We start from the raw sequence: 27,601 nt of genomic DNA, 5'->3' as shown, positions 1-27,601 counted from the left end.
AATTTTCTTATCTTAGAATACAGTGTTGTTGTTGTGGTCTCCAAGAGACTGGTTTGATGCAGCTCTCCATGCTACTCTATCCTGTGCAAGCTTCTTCATCTCCCAGTACCTACTGCAACCTACATCCCTCTGAATCTGTTTAGTGTATTCATTTCTTGGTCTCCCTCTACGATTTTTACCCTCCACACTGCCCTCCAATACTAAATTGGTGATCCCTTAATGCCTCAGAATACGCCCTACCAACCAATTCCTTCTTCTAGTCAAGTTGTGCCACAAATCCACAAATTTCTCTTCTCTCCAATTCTATTCAGTACCTCCTCATTAGTTATGTGATCTACCCTTCTAATCTTCAGCATTCTTCTGTAGCACCATATCTCGAAAGCTTCTATTCTCTTCTTGTCCGAACTATTTATCGTCCATGTTTCACATCCGGCTACACTCCATACAAATACTTTCAGAAACGGCTTCCTGACACTTAAATCTATACTCGATGTTGACAAATTTCTCTTCTTCAGAAACGCTTTCCTTGCCATTGCCAATCTACATTTTATACCCTCTCTACTTGGACCATCATCAGTTACTTTGCTCCCCAACTAGCAAAATCCATTTACTACTTTAAGCGTCTCATTTCCTAATCTAATTCCCTCAGCATCACCTGCCTTAATTTGACTACATTCCATTATCCATGTTTTGCTTTTGTTGATGTTCATCTTATCTCCTCCTTTCAAGACACTGTCCATTCTGTTCAACTGTACTTCCAAGTCCTTTGCAGTCTCTGACAGAATTACAATGTCATTGGTGAACCTAAAAGTTTTCATTTCTTCTCCATGGATCTTCACTCCTACTCTAAATTTTTATTTTGTTTCCTTTACTGCTTGCTCAATATACAGATTGAATAAGATTGTGGACAGGCTACAACCCTGTCTCACTTCCTTCCCAACCACTGCTTCCCTTTCATGCCCCTCGACTCTTATAACTGCCATCTGGTTTCTGTACAAATTGTAAATAGCCTTTCGCTCCATGTATTTTACCCCTGCCACCTTCAGAATTTGAAAGAGAGTATTCCAGTCAACATTGTCAAAAGCTTTCTCTAAGTCTACAAATGCTAGAAACGTAGGTTTGCCTTTCCTTAATCTATTTTCTAAGATAAGTCGTAGGGTCAGTACTGCCTCACGTGTTCCAACATTTCTACGGAATACAAACTGATCTTCCCCAAGGTTGGCTTCTACCAGTTTTTCCATTCGTCTGTAAAGAATTCGTGTTACTATTTTGCATCGTGGCTTATTAAACTGATAGTTCGGTAATTTTCACATCTGCCAACACTTGCTTTCTTTGGGATTGGAATTATTATATTCTTCTTGAAGTCTGAGGATATTTTGCCTGTCTCATACATCTTGCTCACCAGATGGTAGAGTTTTGTCAGGACTGGCTCTCCCAAGGCTGTCAGTAGTTATAAAGGAATGTTTTCTACTCCCAGGGCCTTCTTTTGACTCAGGTCTTTCAGTGCTCTGTCAAACTCTTCACGCAGTATCACATCTCCCATTTCATCTTCATCTACATCCTCTTCCATTTCCTTAATATTGTCCTCAAGTACATAATATTGTCCTCAAGTACATCGCCCTTGTATAGACCCTCTATATACTCCTGCCGCCTTTCTGCTTTCCCTTCTTTTCTTAGAACTGGGTTTCCATCTGAGCTCTTGACATTCATACAAGTGGTTCTCTTTTCTCCAAAGGTCTCTTTAATTTTCCTGTAGGCAATATCTATCTTACCCCTAGTGATATGTTCTTCTACATCCTTACGTTTGTTCTCTACCCATCCCTGCTTAGCCATTCTGCACTTTCTGTCAATCTCATTTTTGAGACGTTTGTATTCCTTTTTGCCTGCTTCTTTTACTGCATTTTTATATTTTCTCCTTTTATCAATTAAATTCAATTCTCTTCTGTTACTGAACGATTTCTATTAGCCCTCGTCTTTTTACCTACTTGATCCTCTGCTACCTTCACTATTTCGTCTCTCAAAGCTACCCATTCTTCTTCAACTGTATTTCTTTCCCCCATTCTTGTCAATCATTCCCTAATGCTCTCCCTGAAGCTCTCTACAACCTCTGGTTCTTTCAGATTATCCAGGTCCCATCTCCTCAATTTCCCACTTTTTTGCAGTTTCTTCAGTTTTAATTTACAGTTCATAGCCAATAGATTGTGGCCAGAGTACAGATCTACCCCTGGAAATGTCTTACAATTTAAAACCTGGTTCCTATATCTCTGTCTTACCATTATATAATCTATCTGACACCTTCCAGTATCTCCAGGGTTCTTCCATGTATACAACTTTCTTTTATGAATCTTGAACCAAGTGTTAGCTATGATTAAGTTATACTCTGTGCAAAATTCTACCAGGCGGCTTCCTCTTTCATTCCTTAATCCCATTCCATATTCACTTACTACGTTTCCTTCTCTTCCTTTTCCTACTATCGAGTTCCAGTCACCCATAACAATTAAATTTTCGTTTCCCTTCACTATCTGAATTATTTCTTTTATCTCATGATACATTTCATCAATCTCCTTGTCATCTGCGGAGCTAGTTGGCATATAAACTTGTACTACTGTGGTAGGCATGGACTTCGTATCTATCTTGGTCACAATAATGCGTTCACTATGCTTTTTGTAGTAGCTTACCCGCATTCCTATTTTCCTATTCATTATAAACCTACTCCTGCATAACCCCTATTTGATTTTGTATTTATAAACCTGTATTCACCTGACCACAAGTCTTGTTCCTCCTGCCACCGAACTTCATTAATACCCAGTATATCTAACTTTAAACAATCCATTACCATTTATAAATTTTCTAACCTACCTGCCCAATTGATGGATCAACATTCCATGCTCCAATCTGTAGACTGCCAGTTTTCTTTCTCCTGATAACAACGTCCTCCTGAGTAGTCCCCACCTGGAGATCCGAATGGGGGACTATTTTACCTCCGGAATATTTTACCCAAGAGGATGCCATCATCATTTAACCATACAGTAAAGCTGCATGCCCTCGGGAAAAATTACAGCAAGGCCGTTCTGGTTAGTGTTACAAGGCCAGATCAGTCAATCATCCAGACTGTTGCCCCTGCAACTACTGAAAAAGCTGCTGCCCCTCTTCAGGAACCACACGTTTGTCTGGCCTGCCAACAGATACCCCTTCGTTGTGGTTGCACCTACGGTACGGCTGTCTGTATCGCTGAGGCACGCAAGTCTCCCAACCAGTGGCAATGTCCACGGTTCATGGGTTAAATAGTGTTAAATATTTTTATTATTACTTCTCTTTCCTGTCTCAGACGTTATGTCTGGTTAAAAATGGAAAGTGACGCGGACATTGGTCAAGCGCGACTTCCTTTTAACTGTGCGGTATATGTTACATTGCATTTAGGAACTTTCGGGTAATTGAACATGTATCAATAATTACAGATTTCTGTAGTTGTATATATAAGTTTGGATGTAGCTGTATTGTGTTGGTGTACTGGTGGATACTGTGTGGTATGACTCCTGTAGTTGATAGTATAATTGGTATAATGTCAAATTTATCCTGATGCCACATGTCCTTGACTTCCTCAGCCAGTTGGAAGTATTTTTCAATTTTTTCTCCTGTTTTCTTCTGTATATTTGTTGTATTGGGTATGGATATTTTGATTAGTTGTGTTAATTTCTTCATTTTATTGGTGAGTATGATGTCAGGTTTGTTATGTGGTGTTGTTTCATCTGTTATAATGGTTCTGTTCCAGTATAATTTGTATTCATCATTCTCCAGTACATTTTGTGGTGCATACTTGTATGTGGGAACGTGTTGTTTTATAAGTTTATGTTTAAGGCAAGCTGTTGATGTACTATTTTTGCTACATTGTCATGTCTTCTGGGGTATTCTGTATTTGCTAGTATTGTACATCAACTTGTGATGTGATCTACTGTTTCTATTTGTTGTTTGCAAAGTCTGCATTTATCTGTTGTGGTATTGGGATCTTTAATAATAAGCTTGCTGTAATATCTGGTGTTTATTGTTTGATCCTGTGTTGCAATCATGAATCCTTCCGTCTCACTGTATATATTGTCTTTTCTTAGCCATGTGTTGGATGCGTCTTGATCGATGTGTGGCTGTATTAGATGATACGGGTGCTTGCCATGTAGTGTTTTCTTTTTCCAATTTACTTTCTTCGTATCTGTTGATGTTATGTGATCTAAAGGGTTGTAGAAGTGGTTATGAAATTGCAGTGGTGTAGCCGATGTATTTATATGAGTGATTGCTTTGTGTATTTTGCTAGTTTCTGCTCGTTCTAGAAAGAATTTTCTTAAATTGTCTACCTGTCCATAATGTAGGTTTTATATGTCGATAAATCCCCTTCCTTCTTTCTTTCTGCTTAATGTGAATCTTTCTGCTGCTGAATGTATGTGATGTATTCTATATTTGTGGCATTGTGATCGTGTAAGTGTATTGAGTGCTTCTAGGTCTGTGTTACTCCATTTCACTACTCCAAATGAGTAGGTCAATATTGGTATAGCATAAGTATTTATAGCTTTTGTCTTGTTTCTTGCTGTCAATTCTGTTTTCAGTAATTTTGTTAGTCTCTGTCTATATTTTTCTTTTAGTTCTTCTTTAATATTTGTATTATCTATTCCTATTTTTTGTCTGTATCCTAGATATTTATAGGCATCTGTTTTTTCCATCGCTTCTATGCACTCGCTGTGGTTATCCAATATGTAATCTTGTTTAGTGTGTTTTCCCTTGACTATGCTATTTTTCTTCCATTTGTCTGTTCCAAAAGCCATATTTATATCATTGCTGAATACTTCTGTTATCTTTAGTAATTGGTTGAGTTGTTGATTTGTTGCTGCCAGTAGTTTTAGATCATCCATGTATAGCAAATGTGTGATTTTGTGTGGGTATGTTCCAGTAATATTGTATCCATAATTTGTATTATTTAGCATGTTGGATAGTGGGTTCAGAGCAAGGCAGAACCAGAAAGGACTTAATGAGTCTCCTTGGTATATTCCACGCTTAATCTGTATTGGCTGTGATGTGATATTATTTGAATTTGTTTGGATATCAAGTGTGGTTTTCCAATTTTTCATTACTATGTTTAGGAACTGTATCAATTTAGGATCTACTTTGTATTTTTCCAATATTTGTAGTAACCATGAGTGGGGAACACTATCAAAAGCTTTTTGGTAATCAATGTATGCGTAGTGTAGCGACCTTTGTTTAGTTTTAGCTTGATATGTCACCTCTGCATCTATTATCAGTTGCTCTTTACCATTAATTTCTGTGTAATGACTGAAGTTAATATTTTGTATATTGTTGGTAGCCATGTTATGCGGTGATATTTAGCTGGGTTTGAAGTGTCTGCTTGATCTTTAGGTTTCAGATAAGTTATTCCATGTTTAAGTGTATCAGGGAATGTGTATGGGTCTGCAATGTAACTGTTAAATAATTTATATCTAAAAAACACAGATGATGTGACTTACCGAACGAAAGTGCTGGCAGGTCGATAGACACACAAACAAACACAAACATACACACGAAATTCAAGCTTTCGCAACAAACTGTTGCCTCATCAGGAAAGAGGGAAGGAGAGGGAAAGACGAAAGGATTTGGGTTTTAAGGGAGAGGGTAAGGAGTCATTCCAATCCCGGGAGCGGAAAGACTTACCTTAGGGGGAAAAAAACCTATCAAGATGTAAACTACTTTGAGAGTCAGTCAAAGGATATCTTCCATTACACCAACATTATGTATTGGTAACCAGACAATACTCTTTCGAAGAATCACCTGAGGAAGAGGTATACTTGGCAAAGGCCAGGATTGTAAGGCACCCCAAGGAGCAGATACAGACTCATATCACAATTTAGTAATGATGGAGAGTAGGCTGAAGTTTAACGGACTAAACAGGAAGCTTCCTTGTGCAAAGAAACGGGACACAGAAGCACTAAGGAATGAAGAGATATGCTTGAAGTCCTCTGAGGCTATAATACCGTGATAGTGAACAGCTAAGTATGCACTTCAGTTGAAGAATGGAAATCTCTCAAAACAGCAAATCACAGAATCTGGAAAGAAAGACATAGGTACTAGGAAGGCAACTGCAAAGAAAACATGGATAACTTAAGAAATACTTTAGCTGATCAACAAAAGAATGAAGCACAAAAATTCTGGAATACATACATACTAGTCACTTAGGTAAGAAGTAAATAGGAAGTGCAGGGAAGCTAAAGTGAAATGGCTACATGAAAAATATGAAGAAATTGAAAAAGAAATCATTGTTGGAAGGACTGACTCACATACAGAAAAGCCAAAACCACATTTAGTGAAATTAAAAACAATTGAGGTAACATTAAGAGTGCAATGAGAATTCCACTGTTAAATGCAAAGGAGAGATTGAACAGGTAAAAGGAATGCAGTAAAAGCCTCTATGACATGATAGACGAAGAAACAAATTGAAAGGGCAGAGAAAGGGGATCCAGTATTAGCATCAATATTTAAAAGAGTTTTGGAGGACTTAAAGGCAGAACAGATAGAACCATTCTATCAGAATTCCTAAAATCATTGGGGGAAGTAGCAACAAAATGACTATTCATGTTGGAGTAAAATGTATGAGACTGGTTATATGCCAACAGACTTTTGGAACATCATCCATACAGTTCCAAAGAATGCAACAGTCAACAAGTGAGAGAATTATCGCAAAGTCAGGTTAACAGCTCATGCATCCAAGTTGTTGACAAAAATAATATACAGAGGAACTGAAAAGAAAATTGAGGATCTGTTAGAAGATGACCAGTTTCGATATACGAAAGGCAAAGGCAGCAAAGAGGCAGTTTTGTCATTGCATTTGGTAATGGAAGCAAGACTTAAGAAAAATCAAGACACGTTCACAGGATTTGTCAACCTGAAAAAAAGCATATAAATTGGTGCAAGATGTTTGCAGTTCTGAGAAAAATAGGGATAAGCTATATGAAAAGAAGGCTGATGTACACTATGAACAAGAACCACGAGGGAATGATAGAGAGTTGAAAACCAAGAACAAAGTGTTCAATTAAAAAGGGTGTAAGACAGAAAAGTAGTCTTCTATACATCCAAGAAGCACTGACAGAAATAAAACAGAGGTTCAAGAATTGGATTAAAATTCAAGATGAAAAGATATCAATGATGAGAACTGCTGATGACATTGTTATCCTAGGCAAAAGTGAAGGAGAATTACGGAATCTGTTGAATGGAGTGAACATTCTAATGAGTACAGAATATGGACTGTGACTAAATCAAAGAAAGATGAAAGTAACGAGGATCAGTGAGAAGTTGATGATCACGAAGCAGATGAAGTTCTGCTACCTCGGCAGAAAAATAACCCATGATGGATGAAGCAAGAAGGATATATAAAAAGAGACTAGCATAGGCAAATAGGGCCTTCCTGGCCAAGAGAAATCTACTTGTATCAAACACAGGCCTTAATTTGATTAAGAAATTTCTTAGAATGTACGTCAGGAGCAGAGAATTGTATGGTAGTGAAATATGCATTGTGGGAAGACTGGACTGGAAGAAAATCAAAGCATTTGCCATGTGGTGCTACAGAAGAATGTTGAAAATTAGGTGGACTGATAAGGTAAAGAATAAAGTGGTTCTCTGCAGAATCAGTGAGGATAGGAATAAATGGAAAACACTGATGAGAAGAAGAGTCAGGATGATAGGACATGTGTTAAGACATCAGGGATTAACTTTCATGGTGCTAGAGCGAGCTGTAGAGGGTAAAAGTTGTAGAGCAGGACAGAGATTGGAATTTATCCAGCAAGTAATTGAGGATGGAGATTGCAAGTGCCACTCTGAAATGAAGAGTTTGGCACAGGAGTGGCATTTGTGGTGGGCCACATCAGACCTGTCAGAAGATTAAAAAAAATGTTTATATTTACTTTGAGTCAGTCAGCAGCACGCACACAAAATGTAAACTTCTGTCTCAGTCTGTAATTGGATATCAAGACATCAACAACACATGACTAGGTTAGCTGGTTTGTATAAATCAGAATGTAGCAATCAAAGTGTACTTTTTGTGAGCGAAAAGTAAAAATTATTCTGTTAGGCTGCCACTAGATAAATGTGTGATGTGGTACTAATGAATGTGGTTTGCAAACCTGTTTCAAATATGTAGACTCTCGCTTGTGACAAAGGTGGCTGTTAGACAGGGAACAATGATTAATACAAAAATGGAGAGATTGAAAATTAAATACTGCAGTGTTATACGAGATACATTTATCAGAAGACAAACACCACCAAGCAAGTACAAGGCTACTGAAAGGTTAACACCAAGTGAGCAAGGTTACGAAGTTTTAATGATGGTGGTTGAGGAGGTCAGAGTTACAGACAGACATTTCCTTTGCCCTGTCACCACTGAGATAATCCTCCGTACAGAACTCACACTCCCTTGGCATATAGGAATCAGAGCTTTAATTGTTTCTCCTGCAGACAAAGACGTATTTCCTATACTGCACTATGTGATCAAAAGTACCCCGACACCTCCAAAATCATACATTTTTCATATTAGGTGCATTGCGCTGCCACCTACTGCCAGATGCTCCATATCAGCGACTTCAGCAGTCATTAGACATCGTGAAAGAGCAGAATGGGGCACTCTGCGAAACTCACAGACTTTGAATGTGGTCAGGTGATCAGGTGTCGCTTGTGTCATACATCTGTACGTGAGACTACCAGACTCCTAAACATCCCTAGGTCCACTGTTTCTGATGTGGTAGTGAAGTGGAAACGTGAAGGCACACATACAGCACAAAAGCGTATAGGCCAACCTTGTCTGTTGACTGACAGAGACCAGCAACAGTTGAAGTAGGTTACAGTACACTTGTTCGCCCACTGCTTGAATACTGCTCAGCAGTTTGGGATCCATACCAGATAGGGTTGATAGAAGAGATAGAGAAGATCCAACAGAGAGCAGCGCGCTTCGTTACAGGATCATTTAGTAATCGCGAAAGTGTTACGGAGATGATAATAAACTCCAGTGGAAGACTCTGCAGGAGAGACACTCAGTAGCTCGGTACGGGCTTTTGTTAAAGTTTCGAGAACATACCTTCACCGAAGAGTCAAGCAGTATATTGCTCCCTCCTACGTATATCTCGCGAAGAGACCATGAGGATTAAATCAGAGAGATTAGAGCCCACACAGAAGCATACTGACAATCCTTCTTTCCACGAACAATATGAGACTGGAATAGGAGGGAGAACTGATAGAGGTACTCAGGGTACCCTCCGCCACACGCCGTCAGGTGGCTTGTGGAGTATGGATGTAGGTGTAGATGTAGATGTAGACTCTGTCATTACATTTGTAATTAAAAGAGAGAGAGAGGGGGGGGGGGGGGAGAGAGAGAGAGAGAGAGAGAGAGAGAGAAGAAAGGAAAAGGATATGACAGCATAGTCTGAGAATCTCTCTTTGGATTACTGCCTTATTTTCGAATGGATCAAAAGGAGACAAATATCATACAGAAATACTCACAGAAACAAAACCAAAAGTAAATCAAACAATGGAAAAATGTTAAAAACCAAAAGTAACATATATGGGTGCAGATAATTTGAAATAAACACTTCGAGTATGTATGCTACCCCAGGACCCAGTACCAGTTTCAGTATAGGGGCCATAAAAATTTGATTTTCAATATTTTGCGTAATTCTCACCGAAATTTTAAAATGTTATCATAATCTACTCATTATGAAACACAACCTTATGTTAAAAGGTTAACACAGTTAACTTGTGCTTGTCTTGAGGCAGAGTACCTGATGGCGCCAAAATACACACACTTCATTCAACCAGTATTTGAGAATGGGAGCACTTAGTGATTTCCAATGAAGATTACACATAATTTCAAACCTTTACAAAACTTCCTCTCACTGACACCCACACAAAATGATGAAACGAAAGATATTTGTTGTTTACTACATTTTCACTGCTCATGCCATCAAATTTCAGTACCAGGACTGAATTAGTTTATTACTTCTTTACTACTAACATTACTCGCAACACATTTTTCAGAAAGTATCCACCTATACCACTAAATCCCCTCAAAATTACAACATTTTAAGACAAACAGTTCCAGATATGTGACATCATAAACTGTTAAGGCTGTAAGTGGCACCAAAGTGTCCAGTTCCTAACGAATGAGACAACTTAAATTAAAGGTAGCAAATCAACAGCCGAAACGCGTAACTCCATTTACAAATGTGCCTTTACAAAGGAAAACCCAGGAGAACTGCCCCAATTTCATACTTGTACCACTGAAAAGATGAATGAAATAAGTATTAGTGTCAGTGGTGTAGAGAAACAGCTGAAATCATTAAAATTGAACAAAGCTCCAGGCCACAATGGTAGCCCTGTCAGATTTTATACTGAATTTGTGGTTGAGTTAGTCCCTCTTCTCCCTATAATCTATCGCAGATCCCTTGAACAAAAACCATACCCTGTTCTTGTAAAAAGGCACAGAATGGTAGTAGAAGTGATCCCCAAAACTACTGTCCAACATCCTTGACACTGATTTGTTGTACAATCTAAGAACATGTTCTGAGCTGAAACATAATGAGGTAGCTTGAACAGAATGACCTCCTCAATGCCCACCAGCATGCCCCCCCTGTAGTGGGGAATGTGGGGGGAGGAGGGGAGGGGAGGGGAGGGGAGGGGAGGGGAGGAGAGGAGGGAAGGAGAGGAGGGGAGGAGGAGGAGGAGAGGAGGAGACACGAGGCATAATGGTGAAGGCAGAAATATTTAAGCGAAGCGGTCATACGCTAATGTTACTTCACAGTATGTCCAGACCTGTATATGATATGTGATGCAATCTGAAGAGTAGGTGCATATCTCAGAATTTTACATTCTGTGGGAGAGTTCAGTTTTTAGAATTGCTACAGTAACTTCCATCTTTGGATCAAAGGTGGGTTCTTCAAATGGAAACAGCACAAGTCAGAGGTGCAAAAAATTAACAGGAAAATCAGTCATAAAAATATTAATTGAATGGAAACGGAGAGAGCAACAATTATCTTCTTAACTTTATTTTCACTATAAAAATAGTATTGGATCAGGAGACGGGGAAGTAATAAACATGTAGCCAAAATGTTACATATTTTCAGAAGAAGAATTTGTAAAAATAGATTCAATGTCTGCAACAGATCTGATGTGTGTGAGTAAATTTGAGTTTCGGGTAATTTGTCTCTTCTGTTTAGCCGTGTAACATAAAGAGTCAAAGAACAGGCAATAATTTACAGAAAAAAATTGTAACTGTTACATGAAATATTACTGCATTTTATTTGGCAGAAGAAATCAAGCAATGTTTCAGATACAGTGTTGTTAATGATTTATCTTTGCACAGTTAAAACATATTACCAACTCAGAAGAATTACTGAACATGGTTCCAGAGAATGACACCATAACACCACTAGATAAGTTTTAGTTTTTACAGGAACATGTTTTCCAAACAGGACACTCTTGCACCTGTGAATCTTGAAACAACAATTAATTTAATGAAGGAAGAAAATGAGAAAGAAGTTTGAAGTGCTGCAAAGTCAGAATGTGAAAATGGTGTATGGGAGAAAACTACGAAAGTTATTTTTGCACAGTAAATGTCTGCATATCAGAGCTATTATATTTCAAAATGGAACAATGAATTTAATTTCTGCCAAGAATTCACACAGAGTATATATCTTTCTCATAAAATCCTTCTTAATTAAACTGTGAGAACCTGCAAAACTAGATAATATGAATAAAACAAAAGCCAACAAACATAAAATGTACTGACAGCAGTACTCTTCATGTTGACCAGCAGTTTTATCATTCCAAAGAGGACCAATGAAACTCAGTTGAATTGAGAGCCTCTGTCTTACTGTTTTTATTTTGTTTTACAGAATGGAGCACTTAAAGCCAAAATGGCATTTTACATATAATGGAACTAGCTGTAGAGGGCTACGTACTTAACTATGTATCACATACAAATATGCTTCTACTTTTTTAGTTCCCTTTGCAGGAAATTTTCCAAGTGTGGTTGGAAAAAGTTGACACAGAAATAGACAGCATTGTCTATATGAAAAAAAAAAGAAAAAAATCAACAACCACCCTACCTGCTTACATACACCAAAATGCAATAAGTCTGGACAGCCTTGTTGTTGTTGTTGTTGTTGTTGTTTTTGTTGTACATGGTGTTGCTGCATTTGCTGAGGTTCCTGCTGCTGCTGCTGCTGCTGTTGTTGTTGCCATTCTAAATTGACAGTCTTTGAGTAGAGCACATTGCGCACAGTGGCAGACCAGCCGGCAGGCAGAGCAGCACTCCGTGATGAAGGGCGTCGAGCCACCTGCTGCGGTGGGGGCCGCAGCCGCAGTCTGGGTGCCGTCCCCTCCATGTGCGTGTTGGCACTCGCTTCTTTCTGGCCCAAGTGCTTCTCCAAGTCTGCAGCAAATCTGAACAGTAATAACAATCCAAACTAGAAATACATGGATAACTAAAAACAATTTACTGGAGACTTTTATTACAGTGAACACAACTACAATTGGCCACTCAAGTGTTCTCAGGTATTGTACACAGAATTACCAAACCAGTGAAAGACACTGGAGAGAAGAAAAGCAGTGACACTAAACTCTTTGAAAGTCATTCTTTTGTACTGTACAGAGTCCAATCTTAAGGAAGTTTTAAGTCAGATAGTATGTCACACTTGCAATAAAACATGAAAACACAATTCTTACATTCCAAGTATCTGTAGGGTGTGACTAATGGTGGTGGTGTCAGGGTGCATGACAACTAGATCTTTTGAACTAGTATTTAAATTTTATGAGCTAAGTGTGGTGGTTGTTGTTTGATGCAGCTCTCCATGCTACTCTATCCTGTGCAAGCTTCTTCATCTCCCAGTACCTACTGCAACCTACATCCTTCTGAATCTGCTTAGTGTATTTATCCCTTGGTCTCCCTCTATGATTTTTACCCTCCACGCTGCCCTCCAATGCTAAATTTGTGATCCCTTGATGCCTCAAAACATGTCTTACCAACCGATCCCTTCTTCTAGTCAAGTTGTGCCACAAACTTCTCTTCTCCCCAATCCTATTCAATACCTCCTCATTAGTTACGTGATCTACCCACCTTATCTTCAGCATTCTTCTGTAGCACCACATTTCGAAAGCTTCTATTCTCTTCTTGTCCAAACTAGTTATCGTCCATGTTTCACTTCCATACATGGCTACACTCCATACAAATACTTTCAGAAACGACTTCCTGACCCTTAAATCTATACTCGATGTTAACAAATTTCTCTTCTTGAGAAACGCTTTCCTCGCCATTGCCAGTCTACATTTTATATCCTCTCTACTTCGACCATCATCAGTTATTTTACTCCCTAAATAGCAAAACTCCTTTACTACTTTAAGTGTCTCATTTCCTAATCTAATTCCCTCAGCATCACCCGACTTAATTCGACTACATTCCATTATCCTCGTTTTGCTTTTGTTGATGTTCATCTTATATCCTCCTTTCAAGACACTGTCCATTCCGTTCAGCTGCTCTTCCAGGTCCTTTGCTGTCTCTGACAGAATTAGAATGTCATCGGCGAACCTCAAAGTTTTTACTTCTTCTCCACGAATTTTAATACCTACTCCGAATTTTTCTTTTGTTTCCTTTACTGCTTGCTCAATATACAGATTGAATAACATCAGGGAGAGGATACAACCCTGTCTCACTCCCTTCCCAACCACTGCTTCCCTTTCATGTCCCTCGACTCTCATAACTGCCATCTGGTTTCTGTACAAATTGTAAATAGCCTTTAGCTCCCTGTATTTTACCCCTGCCACCTTCAGAATTTGAAAGAGAGTATTCCAGTTAACATTGTCAAAAGCTTTCTCTAAGTCTACAAATGCTAGAAACGTAGGTTTGCCTTTTCTTAATCTTTCTTCTAAGATAAGTCGTAAGGTTAGTATTGCCTCACGTGTTCCAACATTTCTACGGAATCCAAACTGATCTTCCCCGAGGTCCGCTTCTACCAGTTTTTCCATTCGTCTGTAAAGAATTCGCGTTAGTATTTTGCAGCTGTGACTTATTAAACTGATAGTTCTGTAATTTTCACATCTGTCAACACCTGCTTTCTTTGGGATTGCAATTATTATATTCTTGTTGAAGTCTGAGGGTATTTCGCCTGTCTCATACATCTTGCTCACCAGATGGTAGAGTTTTGTCATGACTGGCTCTCCCAAGGCCATCAGTAGTTCTAATGGAATGTTGTCTATTCCCGGGGCCTTGTTTCGACTCAGGTCTTTCAGTGCTCTGTCAAACTCTTCACACAGTATCTTATCTCCTATTTCGTCTTCATCTACATCCTCTTCCATTTCCATAATATTGTCCTCAAGTACATCGCCCTTGTATAAACCCTCTATATACTCCTTCCACCTTTCTGCTTTCCCTTCTTTGCTTAGAACTGGGTTGCCATCTGAACTCTTGATATTCATACAAGTGGTTCTCTTTTCTCCAAAGGTCTCTTTAATTTTCCTGTAGGCAGTATCTATCTTACCCCTAGTGAGACAAGCCTCTACATCCTTACATTTGTCCTGTAGCCATCCTTGCTTAGCCATTTTGCACTTCCTGTCGATATCATTTTTGAGACATTTGTATTCCTTTTTGCCTGCTTCATTTACTGCATTTTTATATTTTCTCCTTTCATCAATTAAATTCAATATTTCTTCTGTTACCCAAGGATTTCTACTAGCCCTCGTCTTTTTACCTACTTGATCGTCTGCTGCCTTCACTACTTCATCCCTCAGAGCTACCCATTCTTCTTCTACTGTATTTCTTTCCCCCATTCCTGTCAATTGTTCCCTTATGCTCTCCCTGAAACTCTCTACAACCTCTGGTTCTTTCAGTTTATCCAGGTCCCATCTCCTAAAATTCCCACCTTTTTGCAGTTTCTTCAGTTTCAATCTGCAGTTCATAACCAATAGATTGTGGTCAGAATCCACATCTGCCCCTGGATATGTCTTACAATTTAAAACCTGGTTCCTAAATCTCTGTCTTACCATTATATAATCTATCTGATACCTTTTAGTATCTCCAGGATTCTTCCAGGTATACAACCTTCTTTCATGATTCTTGAACCAAGTGTTAGCTATCATTAAGTTATGCTCTGTGCAAAATTCTACAAGGCAGCTTCCTCTTTCATTTCTTCCCCCCAATCCATATTCACCCACTATGTTTCCTTGTCTCCCTTTTCCTACTGACGAATTCCAGTCACCCATGACTATTAAATTTTCGTCTCCCTTCAGTACCTGAGTAATTTCTTTTATCTCGTCATATATTTCATCTATTTCTTCATCATCTGCAGAGCTAGTTGGCATATAAACTTGTACTACTGTAGTAGGCATGGGCTTTGTGTCTATCTTGGCCACAATAATGCGTTCACTATGCTGTTTGTAGTAGCTTACCCGCACCCCTATTTTTTTATTCATTATTAAACCTACTCCTGCGTTACCCCTATTTGATTTTGTATTTATAACTCTGTAATCACCTGACCAAAAGTCTTATTCCTCCTGCCACCGAACGTCACTAATTCCCACTATATCTAACTTCAACCTATCCATTTCCCTTTTTAAATTTTCTAACCTACCTGCCCGATTAAGGGATCGAGCATTCCACGCTCCGATCCGTAGAACGCCAGTTTTCTTTCTCCTGATAACGACGTCCTCTTGAGTAGTCCCCGCCCGGAGATCCGATTGGGGGACTATTTTACCTCCGGAATATTTTACCCAAGAGGACACCATCATCATTTAGTCATACAGTAAAGCTGCATGTCCTCGGGAAAAATTACGGCTGTAGTTTCCCCTTGCTTTCAGCCGTTCGCAGTACCAGCACAGCAAGCCCATTTTGGTTAATGTTACAAGGCCAGATCAGTCAATCATCCAGACTGTTGCCCCTGCAACTACTGAAAAGGCTGCTGCCCCTCTTCAGGAACCACATGTTTGTCTGGCCTCTCAACAGATACCCGTCCGTTGTGGTTGCACCTACGGTACGGCCATCTGTATCGCTGAGGCACGCAAGCCTCCCCACCAACGGCAAGGTCCATGGTTCATGGGGGGGTTGGTTAACAGTGATAAAAAATTAAATTTATTCTACAAAGAAAATTTAACATTTCTCTTAACAAAGTCAGATATGCACACACAAACACAGAGATGCATGCTTGTGTGGCTATTCTTAAATTCTAACTAAATATATATTTTATGTTGCTTCTAAAGCTTTTGATTCTAGAGAGAGAGTTGAGAGTGTATGCTCTAAACAGTACAGTGGAAAAAACATACTTGGCTTTTCACTGGTCTAAAACAAAAGGATGAGGCAGATTTCCACTATACATTAAAATCTGAGGTCCAAAAGCTTAAACAGGAGTCTGGACAAGAGATAGAATTTTAAACAGTTTTCATCACCATCATCTAAAATATATATGTAGCAGGTCCCTGCTTAATGTCTAAAATCAAAAGGCAGTGTGTTAAAATGTGATATATTGTGATTGTGATGTCATAAGTACTGCACATCGAGGAATCATCCCACTGCACAACAAGCTAAATGTAAAATGACATGGGCAGGTCGAGATAAAAATTATTCCTAATAACTGACCAGTTTGAGGTACAATGCAGCCAAGCAATAGGCCAGATTATTGCCCTCTATTCCCTGATTCAGCAGACAGACAACTGCCAGCAGAGCAGTGAACACTACAGAGGGATCAGCACTATTTTGTAGGCATGTCATGTCATCGGGAATTGCCGTCGGCTATTAAATACAGTCTAAGAACAAGACTTTTCACCAAAGATTTGTGCATCCTGTCTTAGAATATTGCTCAAATGTATGGGACAGTGCCAGGTAGGACCAACATGGATATTGAATGTAAAGAGAAAAAATGGGGCAGCACAAATGGTGAAATATACCTTCGATGTTAAGGACACTGTCACACAGAAGTTGAAAAACCTGAAATACCAGATGCTCAAAGATGGATGCCAGCTATGCTAAGAAGGCCTCCTTAGAATGTTTCCAGAAACAGTATTAAACGGGGAATCTGGGAGCCCACTACAGCATCATACATATCGCCCCCATAGGGGCCAGACAGACAACACAAGGCTAATTACTGCACGAAACAGGGGCATGTAAGCAGTCCTTTGTCCTGTGCTGCATACATAAATGGACGGGAAGAAGCACATAAAGATCCAGTAAAGAGATAAATACCCACAACTTATCCACTTTCTCTTATGAATGTTAAAACTCTTTGTTGACTCCCACCTACATAGGTAGAAATGACCGCGTTAAAATAAATCACAGCTGGCATAGTAGTATTTACATGTTCATTTTTCCCAAATGCTATTCGAGAGTGGAACAGTAGAAAAATGTTCTGTGAGTGGTCTATGAACCCTCTGACGATCACTCGAGTGTTGACTGCAGAACAAACATATAGAAATAGATGCAGATTACATGCAGGTTCCTACCACTTCATTAGAAATAATGCACGAGGATAAATCAATAAATGGGACAGAATATTCTAAATTCTTCAGTGTTTATATTTTTAATAATCTGAAATGGAAGTGACAAGCTAGAGATCTTTTTCACATTTAAGTTCTGCAAATTCTGTCTTATAGATGAAAGTCAGGTTATGGAGATGCTAACGTAATAGGGTCAAGTTATTTTTTCTATTTTCAGTCACTACTGTCTTACGATATATTCAGGGGTAACACATTGTCAAGGGAAAAGTGTGTTGATTGCACAGAAGTGTGTAAAAGTGATAATAGGTGGTGCGGTGGGCATTCTAGAACCTCTTGCAGATAGCTTCTCAAATGGGCAACAGTTTTCATAAATCTCCTCAGATGGTGGATAAGGGAGTGCCCACCAGATATGACAGGTACCAGAGGAATAAAGTACTTAGAGCAGACCAAAATCAGCAAACGAGCCCGGGTGTGGATCTCAGTCAATCTCTTTTCACCCAATGGGTGCTGTTGCCTGTCTGCTCTGGGAACTGACACACTCCCCAGTTCTAAGTAACTGATGGAACCATTGGACAATCAATCACAAACTGTCACAGTTTGTGAGAGTAAAGAACACACTATTCCAGTCAGTAACCAATGCGCCCACAATTGGACAACAACCAGTCACAAGGATTCTGAAGGAACCACAAAAACTATGGATACAGAGAAACTCTGAAATCTACGGCCTTCAAGAATTCACACATATATTGGCATCTTCAATACTGACACACTAGTTTGACTTGAAAAATTACACATCCTAGTCACAGAGTTACATCGACAAAAAATCTTCATACTAGTTCTCCATGTCAAGTGATTCACCAACAAAAACAACAAAATATTTTGACAACTACTTCACACTACATACATTCATTTATCTCCTTTCTAATCAAAAATATTTATTTATTTTTACAAAAAATTGCAAAAAGCATTAATATAAGACTAGAACCTGAAGCAAGAATTGAGACTTCAAACAGCTTAATACTAGTGCATTTGGGAGTCAGATGCAAGGGTATTCAACAACCTACCAGAGCACATTAAATGTCATGTAGATAATGTATGAATTTTCTGTTTGACAATTCCTCCTATCATATTGAAGAGTAACTTAAGTTTAATATTTTTTGTTAATTTATAATCAGAATTAGTGCAATTTATTATTAAGCTTTTTTCACTGTATTGAACCTAAATTAAAAGTATGCCTTTAACTTCTTTCCACATCCCGGAGACGACGTAGTGTAAGAGCATGCAGATTGTTTCATTAAGAATCCCTGTGAGTGTACACGATAAAACAGCATCTTTATAATGAGAGATAACACCATTAATTGTAAATAATATTTTATTGATAATTAATGTGTTATTCTCTGCAAATGGACTGTCACTGGACTTGGATAAAACAAAATACAAGCAATTATGAACACACCATTAGAAATAATGCTTGACACTACATCAATCAACAATACAAAATATTCTTAAGTCTTAGGTATTAATACTGCTTAGAACCTGAACTGAAAATCACTTGTGTCTATATTTTCATCCGATACTGTCTTATGGAATCACATGTGAAGTAATGTGTCACTGAGGAAGGAAGACTTTGTTGCACACAAGAGTGTAAAAGAATAATATGACCACTCACTCTCTTGGGTTGCTGCAGCCAAACAAAATGCAAAGGTGCTGTGTTGAGAAGAAGCATCAATCTGGAGTGGGAGGGGAAAAGGGAGGGGTAGCAGGGTATAGGTGGGGGGAGGGGTGGGGAGTCAGTGCTGCCTGACAAGAGTATGTCGGGGCTAGATGAGTGAGGCGAGACAAGGCTGCATAGTGTGGTGTCATGAGATTGTGATGGAGATGGGGTGGGGTGGGATGGAGGGGAAAGGGGTGGAAGATGTAGAAAATGGGAACAGCAGAGATGGAAAAAGATCAGTAGTGCTGGCAAAGAGTGGAGCTCGATGAGGATGGGAGATGTGAATTCGGAGGAGCTGATAAAACAGAGGAGGTGGGAACAGTTGGGTGTGGAGGCAGTAGGTTTGCAGTTCAAAGAAGCTGGTGGTCGAAGGGTGAACCCAGATGGCCTTTGTTGCGAAGCATCCACTGAAATTGAGCATGTTACATTCAGCTACATGCTGTGCCTCAGGGTGGTCAAATTTTTTCTTTTTTTTGGCTACAGATTGGTGATGGCTATTCAACCTTGTAGACAGCTGGTTGGTATTCATATAAATGTAAAGAGCTTAGCAATGACTGCAGAAGAGCTGGCTGCTTTCACAGGCGGTTCAGACTCTGAAGGGGTAGAGATAAGCATTCAGCAGGACTGGAATAGAAAGTGCTTGGTGGGTGGACTGGGCAGAACTTGCACCTGGGTCTTCCTGGGTCTACCCAGAACCTCCTCCAGGTTTAATTTTTCTCCTCACCCCTATGAAAACCAGCACACCCACCTTCCACATACTCCCTAAAATTCCTAACCTAACAATCCTGGACACGCCATCAATAGCTGGTTATTGTGCACCCACTGACAGAATTTCATCCCTCTCTGAACAATATCTCCAACCAACTGCCCAAAACCTAACCTCCCATTTCAAAGATACCAACCACTTCCTTCATGAACTCTCCACCATCCTCACCTCTTAACCTCCTGGATCCCTATTAATCACTGTTGATGCCACTTTCCTCTATATCAACATCCTTCAAGCCCATGGTCTTACCACTACTGAACACTACCTCTCCCAACGTAATTAAGACGTCCGCTTATCGAAGTAACACTGAGATAAGAAAGATAGGCAGTAGCAAAATATCAGACAAACTTTCAAATATCAATGATTTGTTTACAGTATTAGACAAAGTGAAAGAATTAGTAAGTGCAAAATAAAATTCATTAAAAAGCCAGTGCCTTCTTATACAGGACATTTTAAATGATATTTGCAGTTCTGTAGATGAAGAAAAACAGAAACAAATTAAATTCTTAAGTGAGCAAGTTAAGTTACTATGGTAGCAGTGAGGAAAACTATAGGTTCAATCCTTACTTTTCTGTATATTGTTGTATCCTGCAGTCTATCTCCCCTCATGCCTACAAATTTTTCAGGTCTTCTGGCAATCTTATTCTTCCTCATCCAAGAACATTACAGAAAATATGTTCCTCATATAGTAATGGTCCTCATAATGAACAAAGTGAAGGTGCTATGCTCCTGTATATTAAGGAAAGATTTAAATCTTTGCAGGAAAGTGATTGTACCATTTCTTTAATGATGGATGAAATTCATATTAAACCTTATTTTGATTATAACGGAGGAAACATTGTGGGGGTAGCATTTGATAGCAACAAGGCTGCTACTACAGCATATGTCTTTATGATACAATCATTGCTGCCTTCTTGTAAAGAAGCAGTGCATGTCCTTCCAGTGAGAAACCTTGTAGCCGAACAGTAATTTTTGTATGTGAAGAAAATATTATGTGGCCTTCATGACATTGGCTTCAGAGTTATTTGTGTAGCTAGTGCCAACAATGCTATCAATAGGAAATCTAAGGCACTTAGTATCGTTTACCCACAGCTAGCTAATCCAACTCTGCCACTATTTTTTATAATTGATTCTGTCTACATCCTTAAGTGTATACATAATAACTGGGTTAATCAAAAGGACTCTCAAGCTTTGCTCAAATATCCACAATTTGACGGAAGCAGTGATGATTGTCAGGTGTTAATGGCATCTTTTTAACCACTGAGGCAGCTTCATAAGATTGAATGTAATGGTCTACTTAAGCACTTTTATGGCCCTACTTCGAAGTCTCTTTATCCATCTTCACTTGAGAAACAGAATGTGAGCCTTGTTTTGCAGGTATTCAATGAATATACAGCTGAAGCCGTTACAACAGTAGGGGAACAGAAAAACTTATTACATTACCAGACAACTGCAGAATTTATTAAAATTATACTTACATGGTGGAAAATTGTAAGTGTTAAGACAGTTCACAAATGTGTTCAACTAAATGATCCCTTTCAGTGCCCTCTGTCTTTAAGTAATAATGATGAAAAAATAGTTTTTCTGGAAAAGTTTCTTGTGTGGCTCGATAGGTGGAAGGACTTTGGCCTGAAAAATAATACCCTTTCAAAGGAAACTCATATAGCTCTGACACACACAACCTATGGTTTGATTGAGATGGCAAGGTACTGTACGAAAAAGCTTGGTTTCACTTATTTTTTGCCTGGAAAAATTCAAACTGATTCTCTGAAAGCAAGGTTTAGCAGTTACCGATCAACGGCTGGCTCTCAGTATCTCATATCTGTGAGACAGATATTTGAGGTGGAAGCAAAGATGAGGATGCACAACATGTTACCACTCATGTGGAATTCAAGTACTTTTGGTAAACTGCCTGTTGCTGAAGGGTTCACCTTTAATTGTAATGATGACACAAAAGAGACTACACAAACAGACTCTGAGTTTATGGTTGACATTACGTATTTGGAGGAAGATGACAGGCAGGCAGATACATACCTTCCAATATTAACATATTCAGCAGGATATTGTGTACTAAAGAAACAGCAGTGTGAGGCGTGCAGCAAATACCTTCTCTTAGACAAAGAAATGTGCCTGCATGGTGAACAACATCTTAGTTTAATCAAAAATTTGGACAGGGGTAGTCTGTTTTTTTTTCCCCTCAGCCTGATGATGTGAATGATTCCAGAATGAGATTTTCACTCTGCAGAGGAGTGTGTGCCTATATTAAACTTCCTGGCAGATTAAAACTGTGTGCCGGACCGAGACTCGAACTCGGGACCTTTGCCTTTTGCAAGCAAGTGATCTACCAACTGAGCTACCCAAGCACAACTCACGCCCCATCCCCACAGCTTTACTTCTGCCAGTACCTCGTCTCCTACCTTCCTAACTTTACAGAAGCTCTCCTGCGAACTTGATGTGAATGTTGTTATTTATAATTATATTACTGTACAGAAATTAATATCTGCTCCTAATGACCAGAAATTTTTGTCATCCATAAATTCTGTTCAGGAGAAAAGTTTCTTCTTAACAGACTTTGTTTGCAGTAAAGGTCATTTGACAGACTAAATACTGGAGTTGTTAGTCAATGCATCCACCAATGCATTATTAAACAATTAAATTAAGAAAAAGAATGACATCTTCACTGCTTCTTTTAAGAAACGGAAGCATAGCACATTTTAATTTATGAACCACTTACATGCTAGGACATTTATCAGATGTCACAAGAAATTTCTAAGTGTCACTCATTCAGTTAAACTGTATTTGGTCCAGTGAAAGCAGAGGAAGGTCCTATAATTCATATTGGTGTAGTACTTTCGACTGAATGAACAAAAATTGTCATTTGGTCCATATAACCTGTAGTTTTTGGATAATTTGCTTCCAACAGTTTCAAATGTCAAAAAGTCATAACTGTTTCTGTGCAAGCTATTCAGATGAAGTAAATACTTTGTCCAGCACTAATGGCTAGTTTCAATCTCATCATTGTCAAATGTTATCAGATTGTGAACACATCCATCTGTGCCCTTGATATTGGCCTAAGGTTTAAACTGGGCCAGTTTTTCCTAGTAAAGTCTTTATGTTTTCCAGCTATTCTGTGCAGAAATATTTACATCTTCCTTTCAATTTGTTGCGCCTGTTCTGCCCAACAAGAAGAAATCTGTTAAGGTAATTCTGTATTAAACCTCATGTAGTTCATTATAACTGTGTATGTAATTAGAAGCTATAAAACTTACAGTAGCATATTACAATGCTACACAGGGAAATCCAAAAACGGAGTACTCCTATTTTCCTCCGTCAGAATGACACCAGGGTGTTTCCTAATGTAGTTACTTATCATAACAGCTGTTCATCTAAATTTTGATACAGGTTGTCAGTATTGTTGCATACGGGCAACAATTAGTTATTGCTGTGCCTATATTATTTTACTGAGACACAGTTACATTCAAGTAGTGGCTTATTCTACTCACAGTTTGGAATAGTTTAATATCAGACGTAAACAGGTCGCACAACGAGTTGGCATACTCTGGATCAGGTGGTTGAGCAGCTGCTGGGGTATAGCCCCCCATTCTTGCACCAGTGCCTGTCGGAGCTCCTGAAGTGTCGTAGGAGTTTGAAGACGTGCAGCGATATGTCAACCGAGAGCATCCCAGATGTGCTCGATGGAGTTAAGGGCTGGAGAACAGGCAGGCCACTCCATTCGCCTGATATCTTCTGTTTCAAGGTACTCCTCCATAATGGCAACTCGGTGGGGCCGTGCGTTATCATCCATCAGGAGGAAGGTGGGACCCACTGCACCCCTGAAAAGGTGGACATACTGGTGCAAAATGACGTCCCGATACACCTGACCTGTTACAGTTCGTCTGTCAAAGACATGCAGGGGTGTACGTGCACCAATCATAATCCCACCCCACACCACCAACCCACGACCTCCATACAGGTCCCTTTCAAGGACATTAAGGGGTTGGTATCTGGTTCACGATAGATGAAAACCCGGTGAGAATCACTGTTCAGACTATACCTGGACTCATCCGTGAACATAACCTGGGACCACTGTTCCAATGACCATGTACTTTGTTCTTGACACCAAGCTTTATGGGCTCTCCTGTGACCAGGGTCAGTGGAATGCACCTTGCAGGTCTCTGGGCAAATAAACCATGTCTGTTCAGTCGTCTGTAGACTGTGTGTCTGGAGACAACTGTTCTAGTGGCTGCGGTAAGGTCCCAAGCATGGCTACCTGCAGTACTCCGTGGCCGTCTGCAGGCACTGATGGTGAGATATCGGTCTTCTTGTGGTGTTGTACACTGAGGACATCCCGTACTGTAGTGCTTGGACATGTTTCCTGTCTGCTGAAATCGTTGAGCTTTGTTTCAGCATGTATCAGCATTAATTATCCTTAATATATGAACATGAGTGTAGTTTCTGCCAGTAACTGTAGAATCTTGTGTTACAGAAAATCACTTCACAGCATTAAAATACAGATAAGGTGTTGCATACACTCAGTTTAATCGGAACAGTTTATTCTAAGATTTATGCAGCAGGAATAAAGTGAAAGAGTGCTACAATTTATTTTCTTAAGGTTGTGTTTATATAGTAATTAAGGTAAAGTTCTTCCCACCCATTTACATTGAGAGTATTCTTGCAAACATTAAGGAGTGTCATGTTGCTGCATTTTATTTGAATGCCTAGGACGTTATACCATGCACCACTCAGTTTAATTTGGAATCAATGTAAAATCATTTCAGTTTTGATTTATGTTGTACATCTTTAACTAATCCCAGAGTTAGTTCCTCTGACTTATTTTGTTTACACATAAGTTCATTACACGGAAACTAGCCTGCTTCTAGCTTATGGCAGTGTTTTCAACAACTATTGTGTAGCTGTGTAGTAACAATATAAAAGAGTTGTTTCAGTTGTGGATCATGTATTCAACTGTAATGTGAAGTTGCTCTGATATGGCGTCATACTCAGTATTGCCATCGCTTATTAGTTTCCAATGACTAGCTACATTTTCACCTTGTTGAGTGTCCTTCAGTAGTGCATCATCCCAGTGGCACCTTTATATCACAGTGCATACATTCCAAAAACTGTTTGTTGCTCTATTACTCTGAGTTACTACATTTGACAGCAACATAAGTCATCCTTAGTCCCAATTATTAAATTTTATAGACAGTAAGATTGGTAAAGTACAAGGATCACTCCAAAAGACATGCACACTATTTTTGTAAAAATACTGTAACATTCTGCATGTGTGAAAGTTTTACAGTGTGTCGATACATCCCTCCCCCTTGTTTTCAAACTTAGTTCAACCTGTCCCTGTGAGTGGCGCCGTCACAGCATGTCTTCGAGATGGCTGCTACACTTGATATTCGTCAGAAGCAACGTGCTGTCATAGAATTTCTGTGCTGTGAAAACGAGACAGTGGGAAACATCCACAAGAGGTTGAAAAAGGTGTATGGAGATGCTGCTGTTGATCGCAGTACAGTTAGTCAGTGGGAAAGCAGGTTACGTGATGAAAGCGGGCACGGCAATATTGAGGATTGTCCTTGCAGTGGCAGGCCTCGTACTGCACACACTCCAGACAATGTGCAGAGAGTTAACGAATAGGTGACTGCTGACAGACGCATCACAGTGAACGAATTGTCACGCTATGTTTGGATAAGGGAAGGAAGTGTTTGCAGAATAATGAAAATGTTGGCGTTAAAAAAGGTTTGTGCCAGGTGGGTTCACAGGATGTTGACAGTGGCTCACAAAGAAACAAGAAAAATGGTATGCAGCGAACTTTTGGAACAGTACGAGAATGGTGGAGATGAATTTCTTGGAAGAATTGTGAGAGGTGATGAAACATGGCTCCATCATTTTTCACCAGAGACAAAGAGGCAATCAGTGGAGCGGCATCATGCAAATTCACCCAAGGAAAAAAAAAACAAAATTCAAAACCACACCTTCTGCTGGAAAAGTTGTGGCTATGGTGTTTTTCGATTCCGAAGGACTCTTGCTTGTGGACATCATGCCAAGTGGAACCACCATAAATTCTGATGCATATGTGACGACACTGAAGAAACTTTAAGCTCGACCGAGTCGTGTTTGACCACATCACCGAAAGCAGGATGTTTTGCTGTTGCACGACAATGCACGGGCACATGTCAGTCAAAAAAACCATGGAAGCAATCACAAAACTCGAATGGGCAACACTGAAAATACCTGCCTTACAGTCCAGACCTGACTCCATGTGACTATCATCTCTTTTGGAAACTGAAAGACTCTCTTTGTTGAACAAGGTTTGAAGATGACGACTCTCTTGTGCAGGCTGCCAAACAGTGGCTCCAACAGGCTGGTCCAGAATTTTACTGTGCGGGTATACAGGCGCTGGTTTCAAGATGGCATAGGGCAGTTGAGGGATGGAAATTATGTGGAGAAATGAAAATATTGTTCCTAAAGGATGTATCTACACACTGTAAAACTTCCAAATATGTAGAATAAAAGAAGGATTTAAAAAAAAAATAGTGTGCATTTCTTTTGGAGTGACTCTCGTAGCATGTTATATGCGTCTGACATGTTTTGCAACTGTGTCATTTTTCACGTTGTGACCTGGATTTTGTAACAGCTTTTTCAGGAAGTACATGTACGTATGTCTGACTTAAATAAATTATTGTCTTACTTCTAGTGTTTTATACATCCTACATTAACATAAACTGTTAATAATTATATTATTTTAAGCATGCTGAGGACCACAATTCTCATGTTACAGTAATCTGTGTACATATTACAAAGAATTAAACTTGCTGTAGTCACGAGCAGTGATTTCTGATCTATCTCTAGAGTTACTAAAGTGCAAATGTGAATTGCTGTGTCCCTTGTCCTGAAGTTTAATACAATTCTTCATATCATATACAGCATTCCCTTTGTTTTGCAGGATAGGTTGATTCCTTTGGTGAGTCACTGTTTCCTGCAGTCACTTAGGTAGACACTTTATGAAATTCTCTTAGGAAATACAGCTTCAAACAATGGAATAAATTAATATAGAAATAGGTTAAATTTATTATTGACTTTTTAGCTTGATACATTGTCTCATTCCAACTGCTGCAAATGTCTGCTGAAGGTTTCAATATTTTCACTGTTGCCTTATATACACATCCTATTGATAAAACTACTGTTATTTGCATGGCTTACAGAAAGCATTTTGAACAGCTGACCATCATGGTCAGGAAGACATCTAAAATTTCACTTACACATATCTTGCTAATTCTTTTATCTACAGAGTACTGTCAATCAGGCTCGTGAAGTTCTTTGCAACTCTTGTGAGACAGTCAACAACTGCACTCCGCTCATTACACGCTCAAAATCTGCTGCATTTTTACAGGAAAGAAAATTTACATTACAATAACAAAGCATGATTATTTTTGTTTCTGAGACCAGGTGAGTTAAAAGTGATTGTTTGCTTGGTGAATGTACTCAGCTTTCCTGAGGGAGCTCTATAAACAGCTACCACATAAACAGTTAGTGTATTAAAGGTTTAACCAACACTTTTTTGACTTTTTTCACACCAGATCTCCAGCTGCTTTCTAGTTCACCTTTCTCTCTCCCCATAT

General features: G+C 39.2%; 1 protein-coding gene across 2 annotated transcripts in view; it reads right to left on the bottom strand.

The window, feature by feature from the left end:
• LOC124788228 (activated Cdc42 kinase Ack) overlaps positions 1 to 27,601 on the bottom strand; it is a 499,253-nt gene that overhangs the window by 108,237 nt on the left and 363,415 nt on the right. For both annotated transcript variants that reach the window (XM_047255411.1, XM_047255410.1), the window contains exon 13: positions 12,126 to 12,462. In XM_047255411.1, coding sequence (XP_047111367.1) covers positions 12,126 to 12,462 — 337 coding nt within the window. The remainder of the gene's footprint in view (positions 1 to 12,125; positions 12,463 to 27,601) is intronic.

This window comes from Schistocerca piceifrons, chromosome 3 (assembly GCF_021461385.2).
Source record: "Schistocerca piceifrons isolate TAMUIC-IGC-003096 chromosome 3, iqSchPice1.1, whole genome shotgun sequence".
Taxonomy (NCBI): Eukaryota; Metazoa; Arthropoda; class Insecta; order Orthoptera; family Acrididae; genus Schistocerca; species Schistocerca piceifrons.
Note: the sequence above shows the minus strand (reverse complement) of the source record. Positions and strands in the feature narration are given on the sequence as shown.